Below are 24,796 nucleotides of genomic sequence, written 5' to 3' on the forward strand. Positions count from 1 at the left end.
TTCCAAGTTGCCACAACAGCTTTTTTCCCTGTAAAACAACAACTGACAAGGCCAAGGCAAACAGGGATAATCGGCTCTGGCGGATCCCGATTGGGATGCAGACGGCACAGCCGGAGCTGCTTCCTGGGAAAGGGCTGTAAAAATAGCAAAGGCTGACATTTCAGCATTTCAGGATTTCTCTCCTTCCTTCTGGAGGCAGCCTGGAAGTGCAGCAGAACAGATTTCCATCAACCTCTGCTAGAAAAACCAAAGGCTGAGGTCTGGGTGATTGGGAAAGGTGTTGTTGCTGGAGGCAGGGTGGGAGAAGAGAACCTTGTGTTTATAGGGAAGAAAAAGCTGGAAAAAACGGCAGCAGCTGAGTCTGGATCCCAGACAGGAGCTTGCCAAGACCTTGGCCTCCATGGAAACCCTTCCAGATCAGGTTTGTATAGAGTGGGGGCTGCTCATCACCCCAGATCTCATTCCATGGCCATCTTCTCCATCCCATCCCACCTCCTCCCTCCTTGTTCCTCCTTTGCCACATCCCAGTGGGATCAGCTGGATCTCAGCACAACAGAAATCTCCTGAGCCAGCAGGATTGTTCCTCATGGACTCCTCTCAAAATCTATGGATGTCTGTCTGCCAAATATCACTTACACACAATGGAGTTGTCTGAGGGTTTTGTGGGTTTTTTTGTCGTGAGGACATAATTCCTCCTTTGTTCCCAGTTGTCTTTGAGAGGAAAACCAAATCCATAAATGCTGTCCCTGGCTCTGCCTCAGAAATCCATTTGCTGCTTTTATCCACCTCCTGTGGAGCTGAAGGAGGCTCCAGATGAAATCGATATCCAATGGTACCAAGCCCAAAGTCATAATTTATGAACAGGCTGTGACCTCTCCATGAGTTTGTTTACCAATGGATCCGGGGGTTCAATCCAACAGAAAACTCCTGCAAAAGGGGAACACTGAGCCCAGCAGTAGCTGGAAGCAGCTCAGTCCATGGGGGAGATGACACCAGGGCCATTCGTGCTCCTGTCCCAGCCCTGACCTCCAGCAGCTCCACAGAACAGCCTGTTAAGGGAGCCAGCCTGACAATCCAGATTTAAAAGGACACATTCCCTAAGGACAAGAGAAAGCTTTGGAAAACAGCCGGATACTCAGCTCTTGCCATCATTAATTTATGGTGATCCCAGTTCTATAATTACCAGTTGCTTTCAAAACTTTCCTCCCTCAGTCAGCCACTCAGGAAAAACTCAAATTTAAAATGCTGTCCAGCACTCCGATATCCACCAGCAATTCCAGGATAAATTCCCAGGTTTTGGAGATAAGGAAGGATGAGGAACATGAGTTTCTCATGCCATGAATTTTCCTTATTTTCTCAAAATTTTAGGATGTATGAACAGCACCAGACCTGGATTTACTTGCCCTTCTCCCTTTCTCTCTTTGCTTTGTCCCATGCTCCTTGTCAACCCCATCCCAAAATTCCACTTTTCATATTTGATGTTCTTCCATTCTTTCTCCATCTTCCTCAGGAAAAAAAAACCCACAGAATAAAATAATCCCTAGATAAGCAAGAGGACTGTTTATCAAAGCAGGATAAAATCCTGGGACACCACAGGAACCCACAGGGATCATCCAGTCCAACCCCTGGCCCTGCACAGACAGCCCAGAATTCCAGCCTGGAATCCCAGGGAGTGTTGTCCATGTTCCCAAGGTTTGCTGCATTAACAGCTCTAATTAATAACACATCATTTGACTTCTATGGTGCTTTAAGGGACAGAAATCTGAAAATACCTTTGAAGTTACAAGGACTGGATGCCTTTGAACATTCTGAGTCCCCTTAAACCTCATTTTTGTGGAATGGGCTCAGAAATACTCCAGGCTCAGCTCCTACAGTTAGCTCAGGAATAACAGATCCAATAACACAGAAAAGCTAATTTTCTGTTATTGGTAGGGAAGGCAACTTCCACCTAATGAGGTCATTCATCATTCTGCAGTTTTTACCTGCAGGGTTCATTAAAGCTTCTGGAAACAGAACTGCAGTACAAAACATTTTAAGAATATACAGAAAATCCTAGGAAAAAAAACAATGTGAGAAAAGGAGGCTCAGTGGGATCTTCTGGCTCTGCACAGCTCTCTGACAGGAGGGGACAGCTGGGGGTCAGGGAACAGGGACAGGAGGAGAGTTGATGTTTGGGTTGGATATCTGGAAAGGGCTGTGATCCATGGGAAAGGCTGCCCAGGGCAGTGGTGGAGATGACCTGGAGCCACCTGGGATGTTGGAAGGTGTTCCTGCCCACGGATGGGATGATTTTTAAGGTCCCTCTCATCCCAAACCCTCCTGGTTTCGTGATTCCACGATCCCCTGATCCCCATGGAACCCCTGAGCTGATGCCGGACAATACAAGTAAAACACTGGGATTATTCAGAACCAAAAAAGCGAAAAAACAACCAAAAAAAAAACCCAAAAAGGATCAAGGAATGTCGAGATCTGCAGTGAAGCCAACCCACAGTGCCTAAAGGATGATAAACCAGGAATGAGTCTGCCACAGTCTGTCCTGGCAGCCAAGAGGAGCCCAGGAGGAGCCAAGTGTACAACCCAAAAACAGCCCGAATGTGGGAAGTGAACATCCCAAAAACACAGCCTGAACGTGGGGATGCTGCCACGAGGGAAGTTCCACACATCAACACTTCCAACAAAGCCAAACCCAGCAGGAAAACCTCCTGGAGAAACACTTTTGCTACAGAAAATTTCACTTCAGTTGAGCCCACGCGTGAGGGTTGGAGGCCAGGGATTCTCCAAACAGGCCTGAGCCACCCAGGGTCCCCTGGGAATATTTATTCCTCAGAGATTTGGACATGCAAGCACTAAAAAACTTATTTAAAGGGATTTAAACTTATTTAAAGACATTCAAACCTGTTTAAAGATATTAAAACTCCAGAAATAATTTCTCTGAGAAGGAATCTGCTCCCTTCCTCTCTCCCCTTCCCAGGGCACGGCTGAACCCATCAAACTCCAAGTATTAATCCAAGGATTTGTTGTGTTTTGCTGGAATTCTGAACAGCTGGGCACTACTGAACAGCATCTTTTCCCCCATATGTGGCCGGGGGATGAAGGAAGTTGCTCCTTTCTGTTTCCCATGGATTCAGCCAGGGCTGGGAGCCAATTTCCCCGGAGAGAGCAGATGCAGGGATGGCACAGCTGGCTCTGTGGTTGTTGTGTGGGCCTGTTTGTGTCTCCTCCTCACCTCCGTGTCCTTCGCAATCCCTCCTCCAAGTGCTGAGGAATTCTCCTTGGAGATGGAGACAGATGGGAGAACACACTCAGCTGACAAAAAGTGAGGAACCTTCTGGTTTCCCCCCCATCCTTTTCCCTACTCCCTTCAGTTTGTTTCTCCTGGAACTTTCAGTGGAGAATTGAGCAACACAGCGCATCCAATCCCAGCCCCAGCCTGGAAGAGGAACTGCTGGAAGCAGGAGAATCATCCTGCTTTTTTCCAAACTGGGAAAAGAAACTCGGAATCACATCAACAGAGGGTGAGAAACACAAGCAGAGCAGCTCATCAAAGCACAGACAAGGGTGTTTCCAACACTGGGATATGGGAATGCATCCTGCTAAATATGGAGCGCAGTGGAAACGGCTCCAACAGCACATCCCGAAAAACCCCGGAATCCCCAGGGGTGGAAAAGACCTCTGAGATCACCCAGCACGAGTGACAGACACTGGGTCTGCCTCAAAAGCAGGAATCAGCTCCTCCAGGCCAAATCCCGGCAGAAGGTGGCCAGGAGAGCTTGGGTTTGGGATGCTGGAATGCCAGCGCTGGGCAGGGCCACCTCAGCAGAGCGGGACACCAGGGGGTGGCACAGGGAGCCACCAGGGGCACCGGCTCCAACACCAACCTCCAGAAAATCAGGATCTATCCAAATGGGAACCACCAGGGGCACCTGGGCGCCTCCAACAGCACCAAACCTCCAGAGAAATTCATGGATCTTATCAATTCCAGGGAGCCACCAGGAGAACCTGAGCTCCTCCAACAGCACCAAACCTCCACCTACAGAGAAATTCATGGATCTTATCAATTCCAGGGAGACACCAGGAGAACCTGAGCTGCTCCACCAGCACCAAACCTCCAGAGAAATTCATGGATCTTATCCCTGCAATGGGAGCCACCAGGAGCACCTGAACTCCTCCAACAGCACCAAACCTCCAGAGAAATTCATGGATCTTATCCATGAGTGGGAACCACCAGGGGCACCTGAGCTGCTCCACCAGCACCAAACCTCCACAGAAATTCATGGATCTTTTCAATTCCACCAGCAGAAAACCTCTGGAGAAATTAATGGCTCTTTTCAATTCCAGGGAGTCACCAGGAGCACCTGAGCTCCTCCACCAGAGATATTAATGGATTTTATAATTTCCATCAGCAACAAACCTCTGGAGAAATTAACAGATCTTATCAATTCCGGAGAAATTCATGGGTCTTATCAACTCCTGTTCTCCTCAGCAATTCCAAGTAAATACTTTACAAAATTCCATCTTTCTGAAGCACCATTCCATGATCATAAACCAAAAACCAACACAATAACTGGATCATTTCCATCCACCTCCATGGGATTTTGCAGCTTCCAGGAATTCAAGAGCTCCGTTGTTACTCACCAGAGCTTGGAAAAATCTCAATCGGATTGTGACATCTTAATTAACTCCCTGAATTCTTCCATGGGAGATTGTTGTGCCATGAAAAAGAGCACGTTTTCAAAAAAAAAAAAAGAGATGGATTTAAAATAAAATTATTTATATTTGATATTATATTTTGGAACAGCAAATTGCTGGCTGTGTTTTAGTTGCACTCAGGAGTAACCAAGAGAAAAAGCAGAGCAAAATTTCCTAAGATTTAATTTCTGCTCTGTATTTTCTTCATCCATGAGGTAACAGGTAGTTATTAAATTAATGAAGCTAAATGTGAATTAATTTGGGAAAAATCCACAAAAATCTTAATTAAGAAAAGACAATCAACATCATATTGTAGAAATCCCTTCTTTAAAAGCTTAGCAGAGCCCAAATAAATAAAAATTGAATAAATTATTTAGGTTGGAGAAATATTCATGGAATTCCAGGATGGTTTGGGCTCAAAGGGATTTTAAATCTCATCCCATTCCCATGGGCAGGGACACCTCCCACTGTCCCAGGTTGCTCCAAGCCTGTCCAACCCGGCCTTGAGGAACTATTTATCATTTTGAGGCTAAATCCAGCAAAACAAAGGAATGAGTGTTAGAAACTGCAGAGTGCACTTGGAAAACACCGAATTTTGGGATCTTCCAAGCCTTTACTGCCAAGGACCTTGCTATGGAGGTAAAATGGATGATTTGAAGTTCTTGCTTGGCAAAAATAAGATGGAAGAGGTGTAAAAATCAAAGATATTTTTTAAAATTATTCCTTTGGATTCCTCAAGGTACGGATGGGGTCGGGGAGAGCAGACTGTGGGATGTGGAATGGGAATGTGCTGGGATTTGGCTGGCAGGAGAAAGAGCTGAGGACCACCTCCAGGACATGCTGCTCCCTCTCCAGTCACTCCCAAGGAAACTCAACATGTCCAAAATTTCCATGGCTTCTGCCTGCCTTTTTCCCCATAAAATCCCCCCAAAATGCACCAAGGGATCTGATGGGAATTATCAAAGGAAGAAGGAGCATTTGGAATTCTGGGATCTCCGAGGCAGAACTGCCAGATGCAAGTCAGGAACGAGCCTGCTGGATCCTGGTGGAGGAAAACCCCAAAGCTACAGAGGTTTTGTGCAGTTCTTTTGTGGGAATGAGGCATTTGGAGATGGGATCCAGGGTTTGGAGCAGGCAGGGATGAGGCTGACACAGGTCTGGAGGTCACTGTGGTGACATGTGGATCGTGGCCAGTGGGAACTGCCTCTCCCCGAGGAAAAGAATCATTTGGATCATGGAAACACTTGAATCATGGCCTTATTCTTTAAAAAACCCCCTCAATATTTGCTTTCCTTTTTTTTTTCGGGCAAGATCTGTCTGGATGTGGGAGCAGCCTGTGGTGACACAGATTCCATCAGCACCAGCAGGAGGAGGGAATTGCCAGGTACTGTCAGAAAAGCAGGAAAATGCCTGGAAAAGGCCATTACTTCAAAGGGAAAGAGGAATGAGGGAAGGCAGAAAACTGGAAACAAGGAAAAGGAGCAGAAGATTCCCCAAACAATGGCATCGATGTGGTGAAAATGCTGATTTACCCCCCCAGAGTGAGGATGTTCCCTGGTTAGGAGGCTGGAAAAGTTACAGATTCCATACAATCCAACGTGGATGGATTCCCTGGCTTGGCACTGCCCATTTATTCCCGAGGCAATTCCTTCCCTTCCTTCCCAGCCCCCACAAAGGGCACCTTACGTAAGTGGCATTTGGCTGGGCACAGGTGAGGCTGCTCCTGCATCCCAACTCAAAATTCCCCAGCACATCCAGGGGCTCAGCTGGACCCACAGCACACAGGGAACACCCTCCAGACACTCCAAGGAAATGCTGAAGCACAGGGAAATACTGAAAATTAATTGAAATATTTAAATTAAATTTCAGCTGGGTTTGGTGTGTGGTTTGTGTTCAGGGTGTGCTCACACTCAAACACTCTTGGAACCTTTTCAGACTGATTTTCTTAATTTCTACATTTCTTTCTTTCTTCTCTAAGCTTAAAACAGTTCCAAATCACCTAAAAATTGAGTTGAAAACCTTCCCTTTTTTCCATTTAGAGGGATCCCACCTCATTTACGAGTTGATCCAAGTTCCATCTCGAGATGAAATATTTGAATTCTTTTTTCACCAAACACCACAGATGCTGAGTCTGGTCCCATCCTGCTCCCTAATTCCCAGCTGGAGCATCTTTCCCTCATTTCCCTGGATAGGCTGCTGGGATCAGATGAGCTCCATGACAGATGTTCCAGGGAATTAATGTGAATAACCCTAAACACCAGTGCCTCTGAGCAATTAAAATCCCCATGAACACTCTGGAGCTGCTACAGCTCATAACCAGCTTGAGGTTGTTATTACCGCTCGGATTTAAATAAAAAACAAACCAAAACCATCAAACAAATCAAAAAAAGCAGGAAATCTGCAGGATCCCAGAATTCTAAAGGAATGGGAAAGTAATGGATATATGGCTGTGTGAGGAAGGATTAAAAAATTCACATTACTCAGAAGTTTTCTGGTTCAATTCCCACACTCAACTGGTGCATATTTTGGGATTTAAAAGGTGGATCCTGCAAGAGGAAATTTAGGAAATGAACCAGTGAGATCCTCACGGATTTTCCTGGATTTTATTTCATCTTTTGATGGCTGTTTATGGTTTAAGCAGGATAAATGACCCTCAGAGGCAGCCCCAATCAGCTGTAATGGCACCCAAATTGACGGTTTGGGGTTAGAGATTTGTGGGGAGGGAAAAGAAGCCTCCCAGACAGGATTCCCATTGGAAAAAAGGTGGAAAGGAGGGAGATTTGTAGCCAGCAAAAACTGTCTCCAAGTCTTTTCCAGGATTTAGCTCAGCGAGTGCCCTGCTCCAATCACCCTGAGCCGAGAGAGTGAAGAAAAAAATGTGTCCTGAAGGCTCTGAGATGAGTTCCGGAGCTCTGAGATGAATTCCTGGGCTCTGAAATGTGTTCTGAGATGAATTCATGGGTCCTGAGATGAATCCATGGGCTCAGGAATGAGTCCTGGAATCAATTCATGGGGCCTGAAATGAATTGATGGGCTCTGAGATGAACTGATGGACTCAGAAATTAATTGGTGGGCTCTGAAATGAATTCATGGGTCCTGAGACTAATTCACAGGTTCTGAAACGAATTCCTGGGTTCTGAAATGTGTTCCAAGATAAATTCAGAAGCTCTGAGATTAATTTCTGGGTTCTGACATGAATTCATAGGCTCTGAGATGAATTTCTGGGCTCTGTCATGAGAGCCTGGAGATAAAACTCAGAAGCTCTGAAATAATTCCATCGGTTCTGAAACGAACTGATGGGCTACTAAATAAATTCACAGGTCATGAAATGAATTCCTGGGCTCTGCAGTGAAGCCCCGGGCTCTCCCACGCGAGCACACGGCGCCTGGCAAAGTTGCCGGCTGCTGCCTTTGTTCCCGGGAATAAAGGGCTGGATTCCTCCCGAGAGCGGCGGCTGAACCAGGGCCGAGGCCCCGCACTCAACATCCCCCGGCTGCTTTTCTGCTCCATTCACCGCCGGCAGAACCCACCGACGACCCGCGCTCCTTCTCCCCACTTCAAACCACAGCTCCACTGGTTTTAAACCCAGTTTAAGCCCAGTTTCAACCCGGCAGAGCTTACCATGTGTGTGCCACCGTGAAGCGACGGCGCTGGCGGATGCTTTTATTCACCAGCAACTTTCTGAAAAAGCAGGGAGAGTTCCTGGGCGAGCTGCGAGGAGAAATCTTTGGCGACGTGGGTCTGTTCCCGGGCAGCTTGGGCAGCTCCAGCTCCAGGTGCATCTGCTCCTTGAAAGTCCTGATGTAAACCTCGGCCTCGGGAGTGGCGAGTTCCCGGGCAGGCTCCTTGGCCGTCATCGCTGCGGCGCCGGGCGAGCTGCGAGCGCTCAGCGATGGCCACGGGCGCGCATCCCCCGAGCGGCGCCGGCTGCCAGCGCGGAGCTGCCCCCGCTCACTCTCCGGGCAGCATCCGCGGCAGCGGGATCCGGCAGCGCTGCCACAAAGCCCCGGCTTCTCCTGGGAAGATGCTCCCGGTGTTGTTGTGGCCGCTCATGAAAAATTCATCAGCTCCAGCATCCCGCCCTCCCCGAGCGAACAGAGCCGGGATTTCAGGGATCAGTCAGGGAATCGCGCACTGCTCCAGTATCCCGCCCTCCCCGAGCGAACAGCACTGGGATTTTAGGGATCAGTTAGGGAATCACGCACTGCTCCAGCATCCCGCCCTCCCCGACCGAACACGGCCGGGATTTCAGGGATCAATCAGGGAATCACGCACTGCTCCAGCATCCCGCCCTCCCCGACCGAACACGGCTGGGATTTCAGGGATCAATCAGGGAATCGCGCACTGCTCCAGCATCCCGCCCTCCCCGGGCGAACAGAGCCGGGATTTCAGGATCAGCTCCGGGCACCGCGCATCCTGCGCTCCCAGGCCGGGCTCTCATTGAGAATTATTTTGCCCGCACGGCGCTGGCTCCACCCCAGCCGCGCTCATTGGCTCGGGGTTATTTTGACAGTCGGACTCTGTCCTGCCTGCGGGGAGCGTGGGGCAGCCCCAGGAGATTTTAAGGACCTGCCCAACATCCCGGCTATGGGAGGGATGGGAGAGCGCTAAGAGTGGCGATAAAAGGGAACAAAAACAAAGGAATTCTGTTGTGCAGGAACAAAGCACGCGGGAATTCCTGCTCCATGGAAAGGCTTCACCGTCCTGGGATGCAGAGCCAAAGTGTCCAAACTCTGCCAAATCAAAGGATGGGGGAGCTGGCAGCTCCCTGCCAATTCCAGTAAATTTTAAAGTCTATGTATTTAAAACAGAAAAAAAACTCGGGAATTTTATCTCAGTGTAAACACCATGAAAGCAAGTTCTACTTTTCCAAGGATAAAAAGCAACATTCGGGTAAAGAAGTTAAAGACAAAGAGTGTAAGAGCACAATAACTCCCTGAGGGATTTTTTAAAATAAGGTGACCAAAAATGCAAATACAAGAAATGTTTTTAAAAGAGGAAGACTCAGGGAGAGCAAGCAAGGAAAGTACTCTGCTTGCACCACGCAGGCATCAATTACAGCAAATCCCTCTCCAGTGGGTTTTCTATCAAATATCCCAAAACTCCTGCCAGGAACACCAGCGTGCCTTCCTCAGCTTCCAGCAAAGCCTCATCATAGAGAACTTCCCTAGAGAGGAGCTCCCAGACACCCCACCCCGCCTGCCCTGTGCCCCAGTCCCAGTTATTCAAAACCAAATAAACCTAAATATCTGCCCAAGCCTCGCTAAGGGCACTGCAACTGCAGTGGGATTTAATCCTGAGAGCTTCAGGCGGCAGCACAACGGGAATATTGGATGATTTAGGAATTCTGACATGCAAGGCTGGGATCTGTTACTCCACTGATAGGCAGGGAGAGTTACCAAGGGCAGCCTGGGAGCTGAAGGGGGAATCAAATCCACACAAATGCTCTGGAGCTGGAATTCCCAACAGAAATAAAATCTGGAATTCCGAACAGAAACAACAACAACAACAACAAAATGGAATTCCAAACAGACATAAAAATGGGATTCCTAACAGAAAGAAAAAATGAAATTTCCAATAGAAATAAACAATGGAGTTCCAAACAGAAGTAAAAATGAACTTTCTAACTCTAATGGGATGTTGGTGGGGGTTTGTGAGGATACAGCTGCTACTGGAGAAATTTCCATGCCCTTCCCTAAAGCTTTTCAAAGGGCAGGGAGAGTAGAGGGAAATCCCATTTCAAAAGCAATAAAACTGTTTTCCAAAGTGTCCATTAAGGAAGTGCTTCCTTTATTTGGCCAGCCATAAATCAGTAATGAACTGGCAGCCCCACTGGCCAGGGTCCTGTGCTGAGATGGGCAGAGAGCTCCCAGAGAATGGAGCTGATGAGGAGGGAGAGGAGCCTGGCGGAGGAAGAAAGGCTCCATCCCCTTGGGGAAGCAGGAGAGGGAACACAAAGTGCCATCCATTGGAATGCCAGAGCTTCTCCAAGCTCAGCTTGCCTGGAGCACTTTGAAGGCTCATCCTGAGTACAGGAGATGTTTCCAGCACCTTCCAGCTCCTGGTGCCAATGGATCCACACTTCCCTGACAAAATTCCATGGGAAAGGTCCCAGCAGAGCTCTCCTGAGTTCCAGCTCCCACTCCTCACGCTGCCAACTCCTGGTGTTCCACACACAGGACCCTGCAGCCAACATCTCCCAATTTCTCCAGGGATTTACAGCTTGGAATTCTGGCCAGACACGCTGCTTCACTCCAGGATAAGCCAAGAGGAGGTGAGAAGCAGACACTGGAGCTAACTGGCAGGAAAGCTGGGATCTGAAAGTCCTGGCAGGAATTCCCTGTGTTTGCAGGGAATACAGAGCACCCAGGGCATCAGAGCTTCTGGGGGGTCAGGGAATCACGGGATGGTTTGGGTGGGAAGGGAACTTAAATCCCACCCAGTGCCACCCCTGCCATGGCTGGGACACCTCCCACTGTCCCAGGTGCTCCCAGCCCCAGCATCCAACCTGGCCTTGGGCACTGCCAGGGATCCAGGGGCAGCCACAGCAAATCTGGGAATTCCTGCTCAGGAATTCCTTCCCAATATCCCATCTCAATCTACGTTATTTCAACTTCCAGCCATTCCCTGTGTGCTGTCCCTCCAGGCCTTGTCCCCAGTCCCTCTCCAGCTCTCCTGGAGCCCCTTCAGGCCCTGGCAGGGGCTCTGAGCTCTGCCTGGATCCTTCTCCTCTCCAGGTGAGCACCCCCAGGTGTCCCAGCCTGGCTCCAGCCCTGCAGCAGCTCCATGGATTCCTCTGGGCTCTCTCCAGCAGCTCCAGGTGCTGCTCATGTTGTCCCCAGGGCTGGGGCAGCTCTGCAGGTGGGGCCTCACCTGAGCAGGGCAGATCCAGCCCAGTCTCACCCATCATCACTCCCAACCCTCCCAGGGCTGTTTCCCATCTGTCCATCCCAAGCCTGGAGTGACCCTGGTTTACAAATGAAAACGATTCCCTGAAGAGCCCAGAACACCCTGCACTGATCTGTCCATCCCCACACATTACTGTCTGCAGCCCAAGATAACAATTCCATCAGAACAGGGAGCAGAAATATGAAGGAATTGTTGAGGAGGCGGAAAAGATGATTGAAGGAAAAGTGCCTGGCAGGAAAATGAGACCACTTGGAAGAAAAAGGACAATTAAGGAAACTTTCAGAAGTTTAAGTGCATTTGGGTGAGATTCTATCCCCGCTTCCCAACTCGCTGAAGAGTCTGGAAGTGCTGGAAGTTTCAATATATTTGATTAAAATAACTGATAGGGGGGGAAACAACATTTCCAAGCCTGCAACTCCTCATCGAAAGCTGATCTTGAGTGTGCTGAGAGCAATTGCTAAGCAACAAGAACACATCTTTCTTCCTCAGCAGCACCATTATTTACCTGTTCCCAGTGCTGATAGCCAGGATGCAGTAAAGCACCAGGGAAAAGGGAATTCTGGGGTGTCCTACATGCTCCAGTAGCAAAGGAAAAGCTTTTAGCTGACTTTTCACAGCACTTTCAGCCAGGGCCAGTGCAATTGGAAAATTCTTCCTCAGAGCACATTTAGATAAAAACAGTCAGGAATTCCCCTCTCTTACTCCAGCCCCTGTTCCATCCATCCCAAGGGTATCCCAAAAAGATTCCACCAGCCCCACAGTAAGTTAATTAGAGAAATTATTTCAAGGGATTCTGCTTTGCTGCTGCTACTTGGGCTTCTTTTTCCAAGCAAGGAAACCCAGGGGAAAACGTATTTTTAATCAAGTACAAAGTCTCCTTTCCAGAAATCCTGGCTGATAGAATCCCCCCTTTAACAGGAAAAATAAAATCTTTATTAAACTTCCAAACAATCTGAAAATTAAGATTTTTCTTTATACAATAAAAATCACAGATCCCCTTTGTGTGTTTTAATTGCTGTGCAGTAATTTGTTATTTAATCTATGGAATATCCATGTGCTCCTGGAGCAACAGGGGCTGTTCCTTCATTAGTTCTGGAATTACTTGGAAGGTCCCCCCCTACAGCAGCATTTCCTTGGCTCAAATCAGGCTCAGGATTGGAAAGGTCAGGAGAGATGGACAATTCCAAACATTTATAAAAGCTAAGGATGCACAAGGGAAGGATTCAACCCCTTAAAATCCCTTTTAGACTAAAATTAAACCACATTTGATGGGAAAAAAGCCCATTATTGGGCCAGGACATGATGGGATTTCACAGCACCATCCCTACTTAAGGTGGATTTCTGCCAAATGGGTTGGGAAAGGATCCATGATGGAATTCCAGGGGAGAAATTCCAGGAGCCAACCAGCTCCATTAGCTCTGGAGAGATGAACATGAGCCTGAAGAGGAGGCAGGGAGATCAGCCAAAGCTCATTGCCAGCAGGAAATAAAAGGAAGGGAGGAATGTCTGGGTTTGGGAGAGGGTGGGAAAACGAGATTTTGAGGAAAAGCAAACCAAGCTAAGGCAGGAGAAAACCCTATAAAACAACAACTTCTTCTTGAACTAAACCAACACAGAGACTGGAGAGAGAAAAAAAGAAGGAATGAGAGAGCAGAGAATACAGGATTTGTCACTTGTACTGGAAAATAACTGGGTTACAGAGCCAGCAGCAGAGCACAGAATAAATCTGTGGTGGAAATGTCACAGGAGTGACAGGGATGTGATCCCGAGCTCAGCCCCTGAGGCAGCAGCTGGAGCTGCCAGGATGAGGCAGCACCAGGAATAAATCACAGCAACCCCGGCAGTGGAGACAGGCAGAGACGAAGAAAAAGGATCAGAGAGAGAAATGTCTGGAGCAAGGCAAGGAAAACATCAAGGAGCTGGGAGCTGGAGGAGGGAAGCAGCCAGGAGAAGAGAAGCCAGGGAATGAGGCTTGAATGTGGAACTGGAAGTGGATTGAAATGTCAGAATAAGGAGTGACAGGCGAGGCTTGGAGTGAGAGCAGTGGCTGTGGGGAAAGAGAGGGCAAGGAGGCAGGGATGGGGAGAGGGGAGCTGGGAGCCGCTCTGTGAAAAGCTGGGAAACATCCCCAGGAAATCCAAGGGCCTGCAGGGAAGGATGTGTTTGTGGCACAGAACCCTTTGTGGGTGGGGACCCACAAAGAACCCATAAAGAACCCACAAAGAACCCTTTGTGTACAAACCCCTTTGTTTGTGGGACCTCTGCAGGGATGGAGCAGCTCTGGAGACACAGGAGTGGAGAAAAAGGGAAAAGACAGGAGAGGAGCAGGGAAAGGACTGAGGTGAGAGGAAACAATATAAAATAGAATTCATTTTTTCCTTTATTTCCCTTCCATCACATCCAGGAGATGCCCTGTGCCCATCCCAGGTGACTGCCACTAATTCCATAACTAAACCAGTCCTAGTTAATTCCACTCCATCCCAGTCCCAGTTTTACTTTCGCTCTCTCAGAGAAGCAGCAAATCTGCTTCTAGGCCTGACCTAAACACCCCACTGGCATTTAAACCATCCCACCCAACCCTGGGGAGTAAAATGGTGATTTCACCTGAAAAAGAGGAATTCACCACTGGAACTTGAGCTGCACTGCATCAGCCCCATCTCCAGAACACCCAAACCAAAGCCAGGGTTTAACGGGACAAAAATGGAACAGCAAAGAAATTTTGGGGAGCATCATCCCTTGATCTGTGAGGATGCTGATGCTTCCCAGAGACAAAGGGGATGTCCCTGGATCCCTGGCAGTGCCCAAGGCCAGGCTGGTTGGGGCTTGGAGCACCCTGGGATAGGTGAAGGTGTCCCAGGAGATGAGGAGATCCTTAAAATGCCTTCCAAGCCAAACCAGTCTGGAATTCTATGGAATAAAAAAATCTTCAACCCTCCTTCAATCATCTCCTTTTAACAGAAGGCTGAACAAAACCCAAGAAAATCTTTCCAGCCCAAAAGCAGAAAGTTTTATGGTGTTCAGCTGGTCAATCTTTAAGGAAAAAAAACTCCCCCAAACCCACCTGCCTTTGCATCTGCTGCCTCACAGGCTGAGCTGCTAAAAGATGGCTCCACAACAGAAAACTGGAAATAAATTACATGTTTAAGGATTTTCCTTCTCCTTCCCTGAAAGTTTCCTGCAGCAAGAGAAGCAGGAATCCATCCCTAATTACAGGTTTAAATGACAAATTCCCCACGTTTGAGAGGCAAAAAAAATATTAATAACAACCCACTGTTATTTAGATTCCTGTTGGGAGATGAGGTTGTTTCATATCTAATAAAAAAAAGATAATTTGAAATTATCAAATTGTCAAAGATATCAAAGATAGTTTGAAATTATCCAGTCTGGATCTCCCTTCCCACAGATTTGGGGGGCCTGGAATTTTTTGGGAAGGGAATTTTTGGTTGGGAAACTAACAAAAAAACTGAACTAAAAGCTGAACAAAAGCAACCAAAAGCTGAACTAAACCAACCAAAAGCTGAACTAAACCGTAAGTTTTCCAGTATTAAAACACCCAGAATCTCAACAAGGCCAAGAAGGCCCAGAATAATTTCCAGATGAGTCCCAAAACATCAATTCCATCTCCAGGAAATATTCCCTGGGAATGGGGAGTGGTTGGGTGCTCATCTGCTCACCCTGAATTAACCCCCCACGTCAGACAGGCCCTGCTTCTGCTTGAGCTGAGCTTTACAAGGTGTTCCCTGGCACAGGAAATTATTTGCATTCAGCACACGCATGAAGGGTTTGGGAAGAACAGCAAACCCGGTGCCTTTCCCTTCCCATTTGTCCTAAACTGGATTTGGAACAGTTTTTTCCATATTAAATCCCCCACAAAACACAATTTATCTGCCAAAAAATACAACTTCATACCACGCTGTGATGTCCTTTTTTCTTACAGGTATTTCTGCTGTTCCCTCCTAGTAACTGGGAATAAATCGATATTTATAAATTCATTATAAATTTATATCATTTAGATTTTATTATCAAATTATATAAGCCACCAGGGTGTGATGTAAGAAGGGAATTTGCTTAGCAACTTGGGATTGTGCCTGATTTATTCCCAGAGAACACTGAAATGCCTTCTATATATCCAGAGTGAGTAATCCCATATGTCAGAGCAATCTGTATTAATTGTGATTATTTCCTCATTTCACAGCTATAGATTACAGGAGGTATTTGTAACATATTACCACCAAAATTCAATTTATTCCTCACAGGCAGAGACCTCCAGGGTGACTCCAGAGAAAGGAGAAGCTGATGGAAAAAATCTGAAAATTTTGTATATCCTGATGAGAAAAGGTTTTGTGTTAATACAGAGATGGAGCAGGGAAAATTCCTTCCTGGAAAGGCTTTTCCAGCCCAGGGCAGGGGTGGAATCTCCATTTCTGGTGGGATTTAAAAGCTGTGTGGATGTGGCACTTGGGGACATGGATGGATTTGATGACCTCAGAAGCTTTTCCAACCTAAACAATTCCCTGATTTTTTAATACAACGACAAATAAAAAAAAAAATTCAAAATATTGCTCTGTCACTTCTTGGTGCTCCCAAATAATCCCCTAGATCTAATCCAGACACCCACTTTGCCCGGCCAGTTTTGCATCCTGCCATGGATTCCCATGGAAAACTGCCCCAAAAAGGGGCAAAAAAGGAATTTTGGAGCACCCTCCTCTTCCTTGCCACATAAGGACTGAAACCATCATCACCAGCCCAAAATTTCTCTGCTATTGGTCCCACAATGGCTGAGGAACAGAAAATTCCACCTTCTATCCAAAGTTTTGTACTTCCCTCCTGCTTTCCCAGACTTTCAGTTGATTCACAGATATAATCCCAGTTTCATTCCAGCTATTTTATTTCTTTGTGTCTCAGCTCATCTCCCCCTTATCAGCTCCCTCGGATTAACCAGAATCAGGTTTATAAGGTGGATTTTTTTACAGCTATTTTTCCCTAAGGAATTCCAGGCAAAACTCCCAACATTCCCTGCTCAACAGCTTCCAGCTTTGCCAGTGCCTCATGTTTTGGAGCTGGGAAGGAGCAGGATTTGCTCTGCTGACAGAATTCCCAGGAAGCTTTGTCCATTATGGCTTAATTAAAGGAATCAGTCCACAGCCAAAACTCCTCGAGAGCAGCTCGGTGCCACTGCCAACAGAAACAGGGTCAGGGAGGGGGTGGCTGGGGCCTGGCCAAGAAAAACAAAAATTCCATGATTTTTTAAGGGATAAAAGGTCTCCAGCGCTGGGCAAAAAGCCTCTGGAGCTGGGTGAGGCAGCAGCACGGGACAATCCTGCATTCCCAATCCTCTGCTTCCTCCCAGGGACATTCCCAGGGTTCTCCAGGCCTCTGCTCCAAATATTCCAGCAGGGAATTGCCACAAAAGGGAAAGCTGGAAATATTGTAGATGGAGGCACTGAAAACACACCAGGAAAGGTCCAAAGGCATCGCAGACTCCCAGGGCCAGGTGGACCAAAAGGAATTTGGGAAACTCAGGGAGCAACCTGGCCACAAGTGTTTAAAAATGGGATTTATAGGTGGATTTTGGGGAGTTTTGCTGGGAAATCACAAAATCATGGAATCACAGAATCATTAAGGTTGGAAAAGACCTTTAGGACCAGCAAGTCCAACCCTCAGCCAGCACCACCTCCATGTCTACCACTGACCACATCCTCAGGTGTTACAAACTAAAAACTGACCTAAACCAACCAAAAACTGAAGGCAAATAACCAAAACTGAACTAAACCAACCAAAAACTGAAGGAAAATAACAAAAAGCTGAACTAAACTGACTAAAAACTCGATAAAACCAGCCAAATCCTGAACGAAAATAACCAGTTTTTCAGTTAAAAAACTGAAGTAACCTGTTTTTTTTTCAGTTAAAAAGCTGAAGAAAACCAACCAAAACCTAAACAAAGCCAATCAAATTCTGAACAAAACCAACCAAAAAACTGAAAACCAACCAAAACCTGAACTAAACCAACCAAAAAATGAAACAAAACCGACCAAAAATGGAACAAAACCAACCAAAACCTGAACAAAAATAATCAAAACCTAAACAAAGCCAATCAAATTCTGAATAAAAACAACAAAAAAAATGGAACAAAACCAATCAAAAACTGAACAAAAGGAACCAAATCCCGAAGAAAATAACTCTGATGATGGAATCACGGAAGGGTTTGGGCTGGGAGGGCCTGTAAAGCTCAGCTCACTCCAAAGCCCGGCCCAGGACCCCCCCAGGGATGGATGTCCTGGAGCAGCTGAGCCCCAGCAGGTTGTGCAGGTGAAAACAAACGGGGTTTGCTCTTTCCCTGGAGATGAGTTATCATTAGTCAGAAAATCCTGTCAACCTCGTGTCTGATTCAGCTTTTCCATCAACTCTATTTCCATAATTTTCATTTATTTTCTCTGCCAGCGAGGGTGAAGTTTGAAGAAAATATTTCAGAAGCTTCGTTGTCTTCTGCTGATTAACAGTGACTCATTTCTTCCCCTTCCACACACATCCCAAGCTGTCTTTTTGCACTCAGGATTGAGGTGTATAATTAAAATTGAATCATTAAAAGCTTTTTTTTTTTGTGTGCTTCTGTTTTCAACCACTTTCATCTCCAGGCAAAACCCTGCAGCTCTGAATTTACAGGCTCATCCTTGATAAAATTATTGGGATCACCTTGCAATTCACACAGAAAGGGGATGTTATGTGGAGTATTTGAAGTAAAATTCAATGAATTCAATAAATGGAATTAAAAGATTAGGTGGCAACAACAAAATAAAAGTTGTGGACAACAAGTGATTTTGAAATAACCATCATTTTAATTCCTGACCTATGATTAATCCATCTTAAAATTCCTCTAGGTAACTACGCCTCATATTAATCATAGTTCTTTTATTTAGGCCTCCAAGAAAACATAAAAATACAGGTTTTTGAAGTGCAAGAGCTTCAGAAACTGATGGCACCAGCCAAAATCTAAATATAGGCAGACAAAACACTTCTCTGAGTATTTTTAGCTGAGAAATAACAGCAGATTCAAGTCAGAGAGAGCAAAATCACCTTTTTTTCCCAGATTTTTTTTTTTTGGGGATAGGTTGGCATTTGCAATGACACAGCAGTGGCGACCTTGGGATATTTGGCCTGCCCACGTTTTTTTTTGATAGAAAGGATTTTTGGGGTTTATTTTGATAGAAGATCTCCAGGATTTGGGGTGGGATGCCAAATGTGATCCCTCAAAGCCCTGAGTGCCACACACTCTGACTGAGCCTCAATTCCACATGGGAATAACCCCATCCCAACCACACCAGGAATGTGGGATATTCCCTATGGGAACACTACAAAATATTTGGAATAACCCCATCCCAACCACGGATATTCTTCCCCGTGGGAACACCTCAGAACACTGGGATTTTTTCCTCCAGGATTTTTATTTTTCACCCCACATGGGAAGCCAGCTCATTTTTTTTTTTTTTCTATTCCATGTTTACAGCACATTCCCTCAGTTCTCATCTCCTGGAGTTTGAAATTATCTAAGAAATAAAACTCCAGTTTCTCAGGGCATTATCACTAGGTCAGGAACAGCACTGAACAAACAAAGAAAATTTTTAAAAACCCCAAAACCACGTTTCCCTAAAACATCATCTCCTTCTGAATTTCTGGGATTCATCCTACGGTTCCTGTTAAAGCTTCCCAAATATTTTATTTCATCCATGGGATATGGAAGGAGCATCAGCTTGGTTTCCAGCCTGATTCCAGCTTTGTTATCCTTAATTCTCCATGCAAATCCCATCCCCTTTATCATCCTAACTTTCCTTATCTGCCCCTGAATTAATCCCCACTTATCTGTCCCTCAATTAATTCCCAGTTTATCAATCCCCCAATTAACTCCCATTTTATCAATCTCTCAATTAATTCCCATTTTATCCATCCCCCAATTTCAATCCCCCACATAACGCTCATGTTATCAATGCCTCAATTAATTCTCGTTTTAGCAATCCCCCATTTAATTCCCATTTTATCAATCCAGCAATTAATTATCATTTTATCAATCCATCAATTAATCCCCACTAATCTATCCCCCAATTAATTCCCATTTAATCCATATCTCAATTCATTCCCATTTTATCAATCCCCCAGTTAATTCCCATTTAATCAATATCTCAATTCATTCCCATTTTATCAATCCCCCAGTTAATTCCCATTTAATCAATATCTCAATTCATTCCCATTTTATCAATCCCCCATTAATTCCCAGCAGCCTCCCAGGGAGGACGGGCTGGCTCTGGCTGGAGCCAGAATTCCAAGGAAGGTTTGGAGTCGCTCAGTGCCCAAAATTTATCCCGAATTTTGGGTTGATTTAGCTGTTAACGCTGTTTTTAATTTGCTGCCCACCACCACCATCTGGAGAACAACGGGAGTACTACAGGAGCAGAGACTGAGTGGATTTATCCCAATTCCAGGCGGATGTGGGGAATAGGATCAATCCCTTCATATCTTCCTTACAGATTCTCATCTCCAAGCTCCACAAGAAAACAATTCCAGAAGAAAAAGGCCATAAATGAGGGATAATAAGGCAGCAAATCTATATTTTAACGAAGTATTTATTGCCATATCCCAGGTATTTGTCAGCCTCTCCAATCCCTAAAAAAGTGCATGCCAACATTTAATATTAAACCAGATCAACTCCTCGTGGAATTCTTAAAGCCTTGATTTCCTCACGCTTTGGGATTCACCATAAATCCCATTTTTGTTTCAACATCAAAATTTGCTGCAAACCCTTCAAAATATCCAAATATCCCCCACACACCTGCAGGAAATGTGGAGAAGCGGTGGGAATGAGCTGCCAAATCTAACCCAGGAGATGCTAAGGAGCAAAAAAAATTGGGAAAAGAACTCTTCTGGATGCTCCAAGTGTAGCTACAAATTTATTCTTCACACCCTCACTCTTCCCTCCTGCCTGGATTTCCTAACACAAAGCTGGAGTCAGAAAATATGGAGCAGGATTGGGGAAACATTTGAACAACTTGGATGAAAATAGAGACAAAAACTGTGGAGAAGAAGCTTGGAAGACTTCTCCACTCAGACTGTCACCTGAAGATCTCCATCCCATGCCCCTCCTGCCTTGCAGGATCCAGAAAAGCCGTTTTGTGAGAATATTCCCTTCCTTTTCCACAGAAAATATTAGTACATCACACCTGGTTTGGAACTGCTTTGGGTTCAGCCTCCCTTATTTTTTTGGCTGTCTCCAGAATCATCTTCCATGTTTTATCCACTGCTTTTTTCCTTTAAATCTTCAATTCATCTGGGTTTTAGATCACTACTAAGCACTGAGCTTGCAGCTCTGTTGGATTTCTATCCCAAATCCATGATCTTCTCTAACCTTAACATTCCTTGATTCCATGGCTGTGCTCTCTGAGTCTCTGGGAATTCTGTAGGGAAAAACTGCCTGGAATGGGGCAGAGCTCAGTGCTAACCTGGTCCAGAACCCCTCAATGCCTAAAACTTCAATAAAAATGGCAATGTTCAGCTCAGTTTTTACAGGATCAGCCAATGTAAGTGGTCAGGGAGGTGAGGATGAGGACTGAAATAAAAAATGGGAATTTTAAACCCAGTTTTTATAGGATCAGACAATAAAAGTGCTCAGGGAGGTGAGGAGGATGCAGAAAGAGGAGCTGGGACAGCACTGCATCCCAGTCACACCAGCAACTCCCAGTTCCTGTGGAAAAGGCAGAATTTTCAGCACTACAGAAACAGCAACAACCCGAGCAGGGCTGTCAAGGTTCCAGGAAAATCCACACGCACGGATCCTGCTGAACCGGGAGAGAGGAGCAGCGATGCCCTCTTGTGTTCCAAGCGATAAATCCACGACAAATCCCTGGCAATTCCTCCCAAACCATGGACAGAGGCACATTCCGAGCTCAAGGCGAGTCCATCCTGCCGAGCCCACCCTATGGAAAGACTCCCGCTGTCAGGAATGCAAATTCCTGCCCCACAAAAGGGAACATTCGCACAATGCCCACAAAGGTGAGCCAACACTTTTACTGCCAAAATTCCCAACCCATCTGAAATCAGGGAACTCGTTTGGTTGCATTTGTCCCAGCAATTAATCACCAAACCTGGACAAAAGCCCCTGCAATTCCTCTATCTCAGCTATTCCAGGGCAGTTTAAAAATCCTACTTTCAGCAGGAAAACTCTTTCCAAAGGAGTTTAACAAATGGATTTGGGATGTCCTCTAGAGCTGTTCAAATGGAAAGTGCTGAGCTTGACAGAAACCCAGATTCCAAGCTGGAATAATGACGGGAGCATGAACCAGCAAACAGAGCCAAGAGAGGAAAGTTTAGAATCTAAAACAAATCCTAAACCCAAGCGCGAGCACAGAATTTAATATAATTTAATATAACCTCAATATTCCCATGAAAAGCACAACACACATCCTTATCTTGCCATAAAATCCAGTTCCAGCACAGAACACTCAAGGCTTTGCCTTCCTCTTCTCCCTCTGGATTAATTCCCTTGTTTCGGCACTTGATGCCAGTTCCAGTTCTGGATCTCACCTCGGAGCAGCCCCCTTGTAATCAGCTCTCTGATGCTTTCTTGGGACTTACCTCGAGTTTATGGGATCCTCTCCAGTTGTACAAATGCAGAGGGTGCTGAGCTTAACAGAAACCCAGACTCCAGCTTAGGAACATGCACCAGCAAATGGAGCTGAGAGCGGAGCATTTATAAACTAGAACCTAAAACTGACTCTAAACCCGAAGTTGAGAGCACAGAATTGAAGGTCACACTGATGTCACCTCAATATTCCTATGACAAGCAGGACACACATCCTTATTTTGCCATAAAATCCAATTCCAGGAAAACTCTCCTTTCTCTCTGGATTGATTTCCTTGTTTTGCCACTTCACCCCAGTTCCAATTTTGGATCTCACCTCGGAGCAACCCCCTTGTAATCAGCTCTTTGATGGTTTCTTGGGGATTTATCTCCAGCTTAACTTTAGATCCCAATGGGGTTTTTCCAAGCCTTTTTCCTCACACAGGGATGGGAAACATCCAGAGAGTCAGAGCCTTTTCCTCAACCCTTTGTGGGAGAGTTTAGCACCATCCTGAACTCGTGTGGGCGCAAAGTTAGGAACACAAATCCTCTGGTTGAGACCAGAATCAGAAGTTTCGAGAGAAGTTTTTAACCAAGTAGAATTTCAAAAAACCACAAAAATAATTTGTTGTATAAACTTATATCCATGATACAACAACTCATAGAGACTGATTAATCGGATTAACATATATGAGATAATTAGATATGTGTTTATAATAAAAAAGAAGAGAAAAAAACCAAATTGAAACCAGAAAACAAACAAACAAATCAATCGATTACTAAAAGCAGAATGAAACGAGACTTACCAGTCGTGGTAGGTGGTGATGGCGATGCTGGGAGGCGGCAGCAGGGGCAGGGTGGTGGGTCTGCACACGATGTCCCTGTCGGGTGTCCTGGCCCGCTCCGTCTGCCGCTGGGCCAGCGGGGGCAGCTGCAGGTTCCCCGAGCAGCAGCGGCGGCCCCGCCACAGGTCAATGCCCAGGGCGTGGCTGGAAGTGCTGTAGGATTTGCTGAGCCCACATTCCAGGTAATCCAGGGAGCTCTGCAACAGAGAGGCCTCTGAAATCCCTCCATTCTGGAAACAGAGCATTTCCTACACAATGGCAAAACACGTTCGATTCTTCAGCCAGAACTATCCCACCGCTCCAGAACTGAACTCTGCGAACAAATTATTTCCTCCACGAGGATAAACCACACTCAATTTTCCAACCAGAACCATCCCACAACTCCAGAACTGAATTCTACAAAGGATTTCCTCCACAGGGATAAAACACAATTCTCCAGCCAGAACTATCCAGGAGATGAGAACTCCACAAGTCCGGAACTAAATTCTGCAAATTATTTCCTCCATGAGGGTAAACCACACTCAATTCTCCAGCCAGAACTATCCCACAACTCCAGAACTAAATTCCACAAACAAAGAATTTCTTCCACCAGATATTTACACATAAAAAGGTGGCATCCAGAGCAAATATTCCATAAATCCCAGCAGCATTCTGCTCCCTGCCCACACCACACTGCCCAAAGACCACCAGAGCAAAAAGAGCTGGATAAAACAACTCCAAACCTTCCCAGGGCTTGAATTGTTCTGTTTTTAATGTGCAGCATTTATTTTCTTTTTCCCATCTAAAAATCCTCTAAGATTACCCATCAACAATCAAAGCCAAACCAGTTTATATTTACCAAAGAAGACAAAATCGACTTTTTAGCTCATTCCCACAATGTAAAAAAAAGGCTAAGGAAAGAAAAATAAGGAAAAAATAAAGCTTCAGCAGGAGCTCACCTCATCTGCAGTCACTGTCATGACACTTCTGCTTTTCTTCATTATCAAGTTTCAAGTGCAGCCCAGGATAAAAAACTTCAGGTAAACAGAATTTCTTCAGAGGGGTAACCTGAAAGAAAAAAATTGTTATATTATTTTATTTATAAACACATGGAAATTATATCTTTATATAATTAAATTTAAATATATATGTATATAATTATATACGTATAGTAATTATATATAATTATATATTATTTATGTATTTTAAAATTAATGTCTATGAATATGTATGAGTTATTTAGATGTAATTATATATTATATATAATTATGTACATAAATATATAAATTAGCTATTATATGTTGCTTATATATTTTAAAATTCATATATATATGAATGAGTTATTTAGATATAATTATATATAATATATATTCTATAACTATGTGTATAAATACATTATATATAATATAATTATATATTATATAAGTATGTATATAAATAGATCAGAAAATCTACTAAAATTATATATAAATTTTATATTTATATATTCTATATTAATTATATTAATTAATTTATATGCTAATTAGGGTTATTATAGAAAGAGATATATAATTTTGGTATATAAATGTTTACATATTTTTGAATACTAAACTGGGTTTGCTAACAAATAAGCCCCTAAATTCCCAGCTGGTTTATTCCTGACTGCCCATTTGGATACAATTCTGGCATTTTTAAGGTTGGAGAAGATTTTTAGGCTCACCAAGTGCATCCCTGAAGCAGCCCCACTGTGTCCCCAGTGATCCGTGACCCCAAGTGCCACTCCCCTGTT

The 24,796-nt window shown here is 45.2% G+C and overlaps 1 protein-coding gene across 2 annotated transcripts in view; it reads right to left on the bottom strand.

Annotated features, from left to right (window-relative positions):
* PDE4B (phosphodiesterase 4B) overlaps nt 1–24,796 on the bottom strand; it is a 171,585-nt gene that overhangs the window by 127,505 nt on the left and 19,284 nt on the right. The window contains exons 2-3 of one of the 2 annotated variants that reach the window (XM_030953133.1): nt 23,988–24,096; nt 23,011–23,246 (exon numbers count right to left, since the gene is read on the bottom strand). In XM_030953133.1, coding sequence (XP_030808993.1) covers nt 23,011–23,246; nt 23,988–24,029 — 278 coding nt within the window. In that variant the 5' untranslated portion in view covers nt 24,030–24,096. Of the gene's footprint in view, nt 1–8,310; nt 8,949–23,010; nt 23,247–23,987; nt 24,097–24,796 lie in introns of those variants that run through there. The other variant, XM_030953134.1, reaches the window with a different exon arrangement.

The sequence above is a fragment of the Camarhynchus parvulus genome, chromosome 8 (genome assembly GCF_901933205.1).
Source record: "Camarhynchus parvulus chromosome 8, STF_HiC, whole genome shotgun sequence".
NCBI lineage: Eukaryota > Metazoa > Chordata > Aves > Passeriformes > Thraupidae > Camarhynchus > Camarhynchus parvulus.